Source organism: Sinocyclocheilus rhinocerous, unplaced genomic scaffold (assembly GCF_001515625.1).
Source record: "Sinocyclocheilus rhinocerous isolate Xijiao unplaced genomic scaffold, SAMN03320098_v1.1 scaffold327, whole genome shotgun sequence".
Classification (NCBI taxonomy): domain Eukaryota; kingdom Metazoa; phylum Chordata; class Actinopteri; order Cypriniformes; family Cyprinidae; genus Sinocyclocheilus; species Sinocyclocheilus rhinocerous.
The window spans coordinates 47,419-59,895 of NW_015649610.1; the positions used below are offsets into that span (position 1 = coordinate 47,419).

At 36.8% G+C, this 12,477-nt stretch overlaps 2 protein-coding genes across 3 annotated transcripts; both read left to right on the forward strand.

The window, feature by feature from the left end:
- Positions 1-813: 813 nt before the first annotated feature.
- LOC107710909 (protein FAM173B) lies at positions 814-5,042 on the forward strand. Of its 2 annotated transcripts, none has more exons than XM_016515779.1 (6): positions 814-897; positions 1,646-1,820; positions 2,030-2,111; positions 3,338-3,478; positions 4,297-4,347; positions 4,634-5,042. In XM_016515779.1, exons 1-6 carry the CDS (start codon positions 879-881, stop codon positions 4,811-4,813), a joined length of 648 nt encoding a protein of 215 aa, XP_016371265.1. In that variant the 5' UTR covers positions 814-878; the 3' UTR covers positions 4,814-5,042. The 2 variants fall into 2 exon arrangements, with proteins under 2 accessions (XP_016371265.1, XP_016371264.1); XM_016515778.1 differs by having other exon boundaries at positions 823-897; positions 2,007-2,111.
- Positions 5,043-5,771: 729 nt separating this feature from the next.
- LOC107710915 (serine/threonine-protein kinase PLK2-like) lies at positions 5,772-12,260 on the forward strand. Its single transcript, XM_016515788.1, has 14 exons — positions 5,772-6,448; positions 6,706-6,813; positions 6,907-7,023; positions 7,113-7,242; positions 7,337-7,520; positions 8,238-8,436; positions 8,528-8,675; positions 8,752-8,846; positions 8,969-9,089; positions 9,196-9,276; positions 9,394-9,553; positions 10,681-10,810; positions 10,964-11,074; positions 11,642-12,260. The coding sequence occupies exons 1-14, from the start codon at positions 6,257-6,259 to the stop codon at positions 11,831-11,833; spliced, it is 1,968 nt and encodes a 655-aa protein (XP_016371274.1). The 5' UTR covers positions 5,772-6,256; the 3' UTR covers positions 11,834-12,260.
- The last annotated feature ends 217 nt before the right edge of the window (positions 12,261-12,477 follow it).

Consider the following 12,477-nt stretch of genomic DNA (forward strand, 5'->3'; position numbering starts at 1 on the left):
TACATTCTACATTTGTGGATTTCATAAAATAATAAACAGATTGTGTGTACAATATATAATAAATAATATGATAAATAGTACAAACATTGATAAATATTACAAATGTGAATGAACAAAAACGACTGAACAAAATGGGGGAAAAGTAAACAAAAACATTACTTATATAGGAAACTTCTGAAGAACATATTGTGAAATTAAAAAATATTAGATTTCATTTTAATAATATAATAATATCCTTTAATAATTTCCGTTATTGTAATTTAATATTGCAAGTGTTTCGCTTGATCCTACTTTCAACAATTGTTTTGTGTGAGTATTTTGTTTTGTAGCTGGTGTGCAACTCTATGTGCTGCCGTCTTGACCAGTTGACCAGAAGAGACTGTGAAGACTGACTGTGCCAAGACTGTGAATATATATACATATACATATATGTATTTCTTTTGTTTATATATGTATACACACACAGTATATATATATATATATATATACACACACACACACACACACACACACACACATATATATATATAGAGAGATAGATAGATAGATAGATAGATAGATATCCTCTCGTGAGCATTTTCCGTATTTCGGCATTACTTGCTGATTTAGAAATCTCCACAAAAAAAAATTAAGTTTACGAATCCTACTATTACAACGCACTTTTTAATATTCATGAGCTGAGCTAACGCTATAGGGGCGGTTACAAAAAAACGTCATCATGTTATTAATATTCCTCTCCAAAGGATGTCAGTATGATGTAATTAATATTAATGAGCTAGGCCTTCGCCATAGTAGAACTAGTGCCCATCCCACTCTCGCATGCGCATGTGTTGTTTACAGGAATGTCACGTATTCCTCGTACTAAAAACACACAGTAAATGCACTGGCATGCAAAAGGTAAACCGATTTTTAGTTGTTTAATTTGTTGTTGGTAATTTGTGCAGGGGTTGGTTGTTTGTCCTGTAAACTTGAAGTAAACGCATTCGCGCTTTTGTGGACAAGGCTTTTAAAGTAAATTGAATCTCTGACATACGCGTTCAGGTGGTAAAACATATTACATACGCCTACATACTCTGTTCATGACTGTGCTATATAATAATCTCTTCTGGTAAACAAACGTTTTAAAGCAGAACTATGTAACTTTTTCTGTGTTCAAAATTTGCGAAATGTATACAATGAGTGAGTACATCATGAATTCATCTTCCAAACCGCGTTTTTTGTCTTATTCCGAATCACTACGGTACACTTATAATAAGTACTTATATTGGGGCTATTGTAGCCTGGTCGGGTCGTCACCGCTGCGGAGTAACACATACCTGCGTGAATCGCCATAGACATAAACTTAGAGAAGTAGCTCCGGTTGGAATGTTCTTCCGCGGATGTGTGCAGTTCTGTTTATTAACCGCTAGAGCGCCAAAAGTGACATAGTGCTGCTTTAAATGTTGTTTTCACTGTGGATTGGTAGCGCTCTCTAGTGGCTGAAGAACTCTACAAAGTACTTTGTAGTTCTTGAGCTATGACCTGCATGCATGTGGAGGGGAAGACATTTCATATAAAATGTGACTTATGACGTGCATGTCAGCATTGATCAGATTTATTTTTCACATGAGTCATGTACATTACACTGTTTGCTTTTTCCCTCTAGTGTTATGGAGGATTCAGTGGAGGTCATCCTTCAGCATAAAAGTTGCAAGCTCTCCGATCATACTCAGGAAAAGCCACTTGTCACAGCAGCATCTGGCGCTTTGCTTGTGGGAGTTTATGGCCTCTGGTCATTATTTGCACTTCCTGGTTTTCGGAAAGTGCCCATATGTCTCAAGGTACTGAAAGTCATATACGATATATTGGCAGCTATTTATAGCTTTGCTCAGCTATTCGTTCAATACCCTGGTGATCCCTTTAAATGGCAATGATCTGCACTTTACCATGTTTAGATTTATAGTCCTACAGAGAGAAAATCAATCAATCAATTAATCACTGATGTAAGTGAAATTAATATTGCCCAGGTGCCTTATTTGCCCTCCAGTAGAACACAGACACAGAATGTAATGAAACTCCTGCATGGGAGAGCAGGGTGTCTGGCAGATCTGGGATCTGGTGATGGGCGACTGGTGAGTCTTTAACACTGACAATGTTAAATGATAAGGAACTGAATATATGACATGTATTTCCAAATACTGTGCTTACTACCAATCATTCTGCATAATACCAATGCATATATTTTAATCCTAAGCCTAATATGGACATCTAACCAGAGGCGGACAAAGTACTCAACTCCATTACTTGAGTGAAAGTACAGATACTGCTGGTCAAATATCACTCCATTACAAGTAAAAGTTGTAAAGACAGATTTTTACTTAAGTAAAAGTACAGAAGTACTTGCTTTTAAAAGTACTTAAGTACCAAAAGTAAATTTCCTTTTTTATGTCAATGCACTGTTTTATTGTTGTACGTAATACTTCACCCAAAAATCACCCACTGACTTTCAAAGCTGCTACAGAGTAACGACTTTCTACTTCGAGGACCTTGATAGAAATGTAGTGGAGTGAAAAGTACAACATTTGTCTTTCAGATGTAGTGAAGTTAAAGTCATAAGTTCCCAGAAAAAATAATACTCAAGTAAAGTACAGATACTCAAAAAGTGTACTTAAGTACAATACTCAAGTATGTACTTAGTTTCTGTCCGGCTCTGCACCTAACAAAAATCCTAATAATGTATATAGTATTTAACATTTTTTAATCATGTAAATCTCTAAGTGATATAACAGATTTACAGATGAAGTTTTGTGCTTCTAAGCACTTTCTGTTTCAGATGCTTCTGATGGCTTTCTGCAGATGACTACTTTCTCACCACAATACATGGTGTGATGCTTAGCAGCTGAGTGGGAGATAATATATGGGAAATGTAAAACAAAAGAAAAATATTGGCAAACAGGCTATTTATAATTTTGCATGACTTCGCTGTTAGATGTTGTTCATTTTTAAGCTCTTGGGGCTTGGCTTTCTAAAATGAAATGACTAATCTGTGGGTTATTTATACAGTCATTTCTCACCAAGATAATGGCCACTGGGCAGCCTACCTGGGGCTGCCTCTTTTGTGTTCAAAAATAGATCTCATTAACTCTCAAATTTGGATGGAAAAATCTTTTTCCTCTGTACACATATATAATAGAAAGAATCATTGGTCTTACAGTTAAAAATATTCTTCTTGGTTACTTTTATACATGGAAAGCAAACAATATGAGCCACAGGCAGTCTGCTTTATGTCCAGTTATAACTGACATAAATATCACAGACCCTGGTTCTCAAATAGGTTTGGCCTGGATGTATTTTGTAGGTATTTACTGCCACTGTAGAGGGTTTCCAGTGCACTGGCTTTGAAATTAATTCTATCCTAACTGGATATGCCAGAGTCAAAGCAAAGTGGAAGGGAATACCATCCAGCACTGCAACTTTTATAAACCAGGACTTTTGGAAGGTAAGGTAAAGGTGTTAAAGGTGAAGTGTGTAATTCCTGTGCCACAGGCGGCACTCATTAGAATTATAAAAATAATGGTTTTCAGACAGATTTTCAGCTTCTCTTCCATTGGCCAGTAAAATAAATAGCTCCGCCCCCAACTAATTCCATTGGTTAGGTAAATGTTGGCATGTAGGGATACTAAAACAAACATTAAAGGGGGCATTAAAGCAATGTGCACAAGCACCAGGTGGGATTTCACACAAACAATTGCCTCAATAATATCTGTTGTTTTTATTCATCGTTCGTCAGTTTATTGTACCTATATCAACACTGCAAATTTCTGTTAATAATATAGTTGATGATCATATCAGTCAGTAACCATGTCAGCTTGGGCGCTTAATGTTATGTGTTTTCTGTTATAGAATTATTTTTAGCAGTAAACTGTGTGTTTTTTAAAAAGTATTTATTTACTTCAGCGTTTATTTGTATTCCTCATTTACCTTTTTATTCATCCTTAAAATATTATGCTAATTGCATTTAATTTGTATTTAATAATTCAATTATAATAATTATTAAACTACACATACAATATTATAATATTTGTTATACAATACATTTATACATACATACTGGTAATATTTGGTCCTTTGCATCAAAACGGTTGAGAAGCACTGCTGTAGGTCAACAGTTTCAGCACAACACCTGTACTAGTTCTACAGCTGTGTGGAAAAACACCTATTGAAAAATTACACATATACCACGTGCATATTTTATTTCTGATTTAATTTCACATGTCCAAGTGTTGATGATTCAGTTTTTATCACTTCCTTCCACAGACCGATTTGTCCAAATATAACAATGTGACTGTTTTCTTGGCACCCGGAGTGGTAAGTATGCACAGATGTCCTTTCTCCATTTAGACTGAGCTGAGTATTAAGATAGTATCTTTAGAAATCAGTGCAACAAATTACATCATCTAGATATATTCTTAATAGTGCTATGATTTACTCTGAAGAATATATTAGGCTAGGCTACTGTGGAGAATTTACGTAATTTTAAACTATATGTTGTACAAGAAGTCATGCTTCTTAATGCAAAACACCAATGCAGAAAATACCTGTCTGTCTTGCCAATAATTACCTTGGTTAATACAATGTGCTTTGTGGTCTACAGATGGAGGTGTTGGGTAGGAAACTGGAGAAGGAGTTACCAGATGAGGCTCGTGTGATTGCCTGTCGCTTCCCATTTCCTGACTGGACTCCCACAGCCACTGAGGGTGAAGGACTAGACCAGACTTGGGCATATGATATGAATGCTATACGGAAGCTTTCAACACAAGCTACCATGAGATGAAAAAGTATCTTCCCTTGTGTCAAAAAGCTTTCTGTTTTGGGTTTTAGCACTGCCTGAAAGGTACCAGTCACTTTTAGAAGACATATGCACGCATGATAAAGCATAGAATAATTACTTATTTTTAATTTCTCCTTTTCTGTTACTGCAGGTAGGTTTGATGACATGTTGTTTGTCTGTGTTGTGAAATTCTAAACTAAACTGTGAAATAAAGAGCCAAAATTACTCTGCTGCCAACAAACTGCTCATGACCTTGGTCTTTTAATATCTCCTAGAATAGCAAAGCCCAAAAAATTATGAAGATAACATGGCTCTCTATTACATGTGGGTCAGGCTTGCATTATACCTCCCACAAATTAAGAAAATATTTTATTTTTTAAATTAATTTCATTTTATTGTAATAAATATATATATATATATATATTATATACAGTATTTTTTTATGTGTGGGTAACAGGGTTGAATGGTTGAGCTTAATGAATGCAGTCAAAACAAAATCTTTATACACATTAAGGAAAAAGAATGAAATTTTTCTTGTTTTCCTGTTATGCTCTCGTTATTACTTGGGTGTCACATTTGACATTTTTAAACGATATTACACTTTTAAGTAAAAGGTTATTGCACACAAAATATGCAGCTAAATATGTTTTGATAAGTAAAATTAAATAATAGTACTTAAAGCTACTTTGATCTTAACGAAAATTAACATCAAAATTATAACATTCTTGTATGATTTTAATTATTACATAGTCGAGAAGCTCAAGACCTGATGTTGGACAGGCCAAAATACCCATTTAAAGGGGGAATACTGATATTTGAAATGTTTTAAGCTATGCTATTTGAATTTTATTTTAGGTAATAGTTCATCTAGCATGTTTAGTAGTTATTATATATATATTTTTAAAACGTATAATAATGCTTTAAAAATGGAACATGCAAGATGTTGTGTGTCACTTTGGCCACATGGTGATGCTCTGACACTCTTCTGTGAATCAGACGGTTTCAAACGTACAAATGTCTTTACCATCGTTCATTTAGCCTATTGAACCACGATAAATTGGCAACATCAGTAAACTGGCAATATCTCGCTTATTTCTCAAATGTTGTAGATATATTAGCCTGCCTTTGACCGACATACAAGATGTGTTCATCACTATGCGAGAGATTGCCCTGTGGATATGGACCATTGCTCAGATAGACCTGATTTTATGCGATAATCGTTGCCTAGTAGGTGTCTATGAAGTGTCTAGGATGTTTAATAATGGATACAGTGAGGTAGTTCACAGATGACAGAGCTAATACGCCAGATCTCACACGCCATATAGGGTCTTCCCGTCTCGTGACGCAGTTCGTCTAGAGCAGAGGCGCGCGGCGCTGCGGTATAAAAGCGAGGAGACACACCGGTCCAGCAGCACTGTGACAGCACACACAGTAACACACAGAGCCATGGAGACACTGAGAAATACCTCTTACCCAACTATAACGACACACAACGAAAAGATGTGTGAGCTCAATAAAATAAGTGAGCAAGGATGGAAAAAGCCAGAGGATAACAGTCGGACCGGAACAGAATATTCCAGAATTATTACAGACCCCAATACTGGGAAATGTTACTGCCGGGGAAAAGTTCTAGGAAAGGTAATGGACTCCATGTTAATGCTGATATTGTTTAAAATATTTTATTTATTAAAATGTATTTTATTATTTGATGTGAAAATTATTATTCTATTAGAAAAAGTATTGCTATTCATTGTGTTTGTGCATGATTGCATTACTTTTGTCTAATGTGTCTATCTGTTTGTCTATGTATGCATTGGTTATGATTACATTGCTTCTTGAAAATCTCTTTATCCTGGTTAACATTATACTTATCTTATACTTTCTCTATGTCATAGGGAGGCTTTGCAAAGTGCTATGAAATGACCGACCTGTCTTCAAGTAAAGTCTATGCAGCCAAAATCATCCCGCATTCACGTGTGTCAAAACCGCACCAGAGAGAGAAGGTAGGATAGACACATGGTGTAGGCTATATAAATTGCACTGCACAAAAGATTGATCAAAACCTCACACTTATGTTCTGTATTCTGTTGTTTCAGATAAACCGAGAGATTGACCTGCACAGAGCTCTCAGCCACAAACACATAGTGCATTTCTACCACCACTTTGAAGACAAAGACAACATCTATATTCTGTTGGAGTACTGCAGTAGAAGAGTAAGTTTAAAAGTCTAAGTGTATTAATGTGTAATATGTAATGCAAATGACTGTGTGCCCCCTGACTGACTCCTGGTAATCTTTTTTAGTCACTGGCCCATATACTGAAGGCACGTAAAGTCCTAACAGAACCTGAAGTGAGGTATTACTTGAAACAGACAGTGTCCGCTTTAAAATACCTTCACGATTTAGAGATCCTGCATCGTGATTTGAAACTAGGTATGTATGCATATACTCACTGTACGTGCATGATGTTTATTAACATTCCATCAGTTTATATGTAGTTAAAAATCTTCCGTTTTATCATTCAAAGGCAACCTGTTTGTGAATGACTCAATGGAGCTGAAAGTGGGAGATTTTGGGCTGGCTGCCAAACTGGAGCCAGTCAGCAACAGACGCAAAACGATCTGCGGTACACCCAACTACCTGTCCCCGGAAGTGCTGAACAAACAGGGCCACGGCTGGGAGTCTGACGTGTGGGCTTTGGGCTGCGTCATGTAAGTTTGTCACACTCAGATTTGAGGGTTTCCTCTATACGCTATATTTATAAATTGCTCTGTGTGAATAGGCAATGATTGCCGATTCATACTCACTCTATCAATGAATGTCTACTTTTCCATTCTAGTTGTGAATGCCATTGTATTCGGTGATTATGCTTCAGCTCTAATGCTTGAATGACATATTAGCAGCATGTGGTTTACAGTTTGTCACCAGTGATGACCTATTTTGGGATCATTTACTCAAACTCATGTCATTTCTAACCTAAATGACCTTCTTTCATCCAATGAACACAAACAAAATTAGTTTTTGAAGAACGTGCTGGTTGCTCTTGTCAAATTAATCAATGTAATGCTGTCTGTCAAGCTCTAAAAAAGCTCCATAAAAGTGGTCTTGCACTATATTTCAAGTTGTGTTTTACATTGTTGTTCACTCAATTGTGAGCTATTAAATAATGAACTTAGTTAATACTTAATACTTAATTACTTTTAAGATAATTTGATGATTCTTTTTTGCATTCTTATTGAAACTTGACAGCAGTCTGCAGACACCAGTCTACATTCATGTTCATTATATTAAAAAGGATAGCCTGAACATTCCTAAAAAAAATGGACAAAGAACATGAGATTGAGTAAACTACTATTTTGTTTTTGGTGGAACTATTCCTTTAAGAGCCAGACACTTATTAATGACACATTTCACATCTTTCTCTTCAGGTACACCATGCTTCTGGGTAAACCTCCATTCGAGACCACTAACCTGAAGGAGACATACCGCTGTATCCGAGAGGCCCGTTACACCATCCCGGCCTCGCTCTCTCTCCCCGCCAAACAGCTCATTTCCGGCATGCTCGCACAGAACCCTGTGGACCGCCCGCACCTGGATGACATCATTCGGCATGAATTTTTCACCCAGGTAAGTTTATTTGTTGCACCGCAGTAGATTCAGTATATCCAGCCAAGCAGTTGGACTTTTCGTCAATGTTTGTGTCATGATTTCGCCGCAGGGCTTCATGCCAGAAACTCTGCCTGTCAGCTGCTGCCATTCTGCCCCAGACTTCCACATTTCCAGTCCAGCCAAGAGCTTCTTCAAAAAGGCAGCTGCTGCTCTCTTCGGTGGCAAGAAGGACAAAGCCAAGTACTATGAAAATATAAGTAAGTTCTCGCTTTAGTGAACTAGTGCACTACTCATTTCAGATGACCCCATGAATAACTGTTTTTCTTCCGACAGATCGCTTAGCCAAAGAAGAGGAAGACATATTCAAGCTCCGTCAAGATTTCAGAAAGACTGCCATCAGTAATCAGATTACTACACACTCATCCGAGGTGAGCATTGTTCCCTTTATAGTAGGCTATAATAAGGAATTCATCGCCAACTCTGAGCTATTAATGAAGGTTAAGTGTTAGGTCATTCATGACACACATATGCTGCGATTTTTCCTCTTTAGGAAGGAGGAAATCCGTCAGCACCTACAAGAAAGCCTGTTACCCAGGCAACTGCCGGAAGGCCACAGACAAGAGATACCATTCACTTGATTGTTAGAGGCAGCTTGGGCAGCAGCAGTGAATGTAAGTGTGTGTTATACGTGTGTGTGTGTGTGTTTCACCTGTTCGATCTGACTCCAGCTCATTAGTTTCACAAGCTGACGCAATGTATCCCGCTGTCTCTCCGTAGGTCTTGAAGACAGCACCACTGGCACTGTGGCAGAGGCTGTTATTAGTGTTCTGAGAGGCTGTCTTGAACACATGCCTAAAGGTGAATAAGACCTATTACACTTTACACTTCACACCCAGGGTTTTCTATACCGAATCCATTCTATAGAGTAAAGAAACTATACGATCTTTGCATTTAACAGTGCCCTTTTTCCCACAGCGGACAGCCTTCCCAGAGGAAATGGTTGTAATAGCTTGAAGTGGGTGACTAAGTGGGTTGACTACTCCAACAAATATGGCTTTGGCTATCAGCTGTCTGACAATACAGTGGGCGTCCTTTTCAACAACGGAACGCACATGAGTCTCCTCTCTGACAAGAAGTAGGTGCTTCAAGTTGACTGTTTGCTAACTCAGTTCCGCTCTTTTTAAAAAATGTATCAAAAGTTTAACCCCAAACAAATGTTTATATGTAATTCCAATTTGATTCTTTTTTGAAGTAGGCAAACGTTACGCAACACATATTCATTAAGCAGTTGCTAATCATGAAATTAGTACCAGTATTCAAATTCTGGCCTATAATTGGTTTTATATTTTACTTTTTATACATTTTTAAATTATGTACTATATTTTATCAGAGTGAATTAAAAATAAATGCTACTAGTGAATTTAGACATTACAACATTATAATGTTCAGTGTGAAAATTTTGACCATTTTTAAAGATTACATATAATAGTAACTTATTAAATTATTAGTGTTTTAAGGACTAATTGTAAATGAGTAAATGACAAATGTAGTCTAAATGAAAAATATGAGAAATTGGTATCCACAACGAAATATCCAATATCATCCGAGATGCACTACCATTCAAAAGTTTGGGGTCAGTAAGATTGTTTTTAAAGAAATTAAACCTTTTAGAAATGCAAATAATCTTTTAATGCACTAAACTGATCAAAAGTGGCAATGAAGACTCATATTTATCTATTCATCAAAGAATCCTGAAAAAAAAAATCAGACTTCAGAAAAAAATTAAGCAACTGTTTTCAAAATGAAAGGTTGTTATAATGGCTGATGAAAATTCAGCTTTGCCATCATAGGAATAAATTACATTTTTAAATATATTACAATATTTCACAATATCATCGTTTTTTTACTGTATTTTTGATCAAATAAATGTAGCCTTGATGAGAATAAGATATGTTTTTAAAAATCTGACTGACATTTGAACTGTAGTGTACATATGTACAATATGCCCAACATTATTCCTTATGATTCCCATCCCTAGTTTTCTAGCGTAGCTTCTAGATGATCTTCAGAAAGAAAGAAAAAATGCACCAATAACCTAGAAATGTCAGTTGAATGACAAATGGCATTACACATGAAATATTATAAAAGAGCAAGCATTAGTCATATACCTCATATATATGTAAGGCTGCAGAAACAAACCGTGAACACTGTGTTGCATTGACTGTGTAGTTGATAAATCGATGTTGTCTTTGTTTTTTATAGGACTGTTCACCAGTATGCTGACCTCAGCCAGAGGTCTGTTTTCTCTGTTATTGAGGTTCCTGAGTATGCTGTGGCCCAGGTCACCATCCTCAAGTACTTTGCCCACTACATGGAGGAGAATTTGATGGATGTGAGTGTGCTCTTAGTTTCAACCCTTATGTTTGTATTCAGTTTTAAAATTGTTACAGGTCTAGAAGTCAAAGACTTAATATTCTGGTCTAGACTTCAGGTTGTACAAGACGTTGTTGTGTTAATATATTGTTTATCCTTGTTTTTCATGCAGGGAGGGGATATGATAAGTGAACAAGATACCCAGAAGACCAGAATATATCTTCTGCAGTGGCTGAAATCAGACAGAGCTTTATTGATGCTTTTCAACGATGGCACATTCCAGGTAAATTCTTTATTCATTACAAAGCAGCTCTTAAACTGATAGTTCACCAAACATTCTGTCATCTCAGAACATGTATCACTTACTGTCATCTCTGAAGTATAAACTGAGATGTTAAGATAGATGTTTATGTTGGCGATTTCCATAAAATGAAAGGGACTTGTGAAAAGAGACAAAAAGCATCATAACATTTAGGTTTTTTGTCATTGTTGGAGCTTGGCAGACTCAATGGTAACCATTCACTGTCATTGTATGGAAAAGACATCTTTTTTTGGTCTATGAAAGACAGAAATTACAGAATTTTCATTTTTGTGAGAACTGTTCCTTTAATGCAGCAGTTGGTAGAACTATTCCTCATGTAAAAAGCTACTGTCTAGTGCTCTCTACGCCCATCAGACCCCTGGGTAGTTATCAGTCAGGTCTGTCTTTGTTCAGATAAAAAGCTGTGTATACTATAGCACTGTGGGAAGAAGAAGGTCACAAACCCTGCTGTAATAACATCCTGCATCCTCTGAGAGTGTTTCACGTCTGTTCTAGAATAACAAAACCTTTTTCTTCATCTTCCAACAGGTGAACTTCTACCATGACCACACCAAGCTCATCCTGTGCACACAGCAGGACGAATATCTGCTGACATACATCAACGAAGAGCGAACCTCCACCACCTTCCAACTGAGCACGCTGCTCAGCGCGGGCTGCACTGCGGACCTGCGGAGACGTCTGGAGTATGCCTTGAACATGCTGCTGCAGAGATGCAACTGAGACTGACAGATGAGGAGAACAGTTGGCCACTGACTCAGCAAGATCTGATGACTTCTTTCGTTGCAAGGGCACAGAGGAGGGCTTGTTGAACAGGATGTCCACTGGATGTGAACCGGATGGAGCTATGGAAATGTTTATACCCAAGACAGACTCTGTACATTTACAAATGCTGAAATTCAGAGACTGGAGTGAAGAGGAATGATGTGATCAAAAACATTATAGAGAGGAAAGAAAATCTGGGCTGGGACCAGGCATCGTTTGACAAGAAACAGACTTCTTGTGTGTATGTGTGGTAAAATGTTGATGGATCGCACATGCATGTCCTAATCTGCAAACATAATTATTGTTTGTTTCTTGTTTTTTTCCTCTGTCCTTACCAAATATTTATTGTGTACATAATTCCTTATTTATTTATTTAATGAATAAAATCCCAAAATTCTAACAACAGAATTTTTTCTTTTTTCTAAATATACTGAATATGTGTGTGTGTGTGTGTGTGTGTGTGTATATATACACACACACACATCAATATATGTGCATTACCATATGTGATTATCATATGTGACCCTGGACCACAAAACCAGTCATAAGGGTATATTTTTGGAAATTGAGATTTATACATCATCTGAAAGCTGAATAAATAA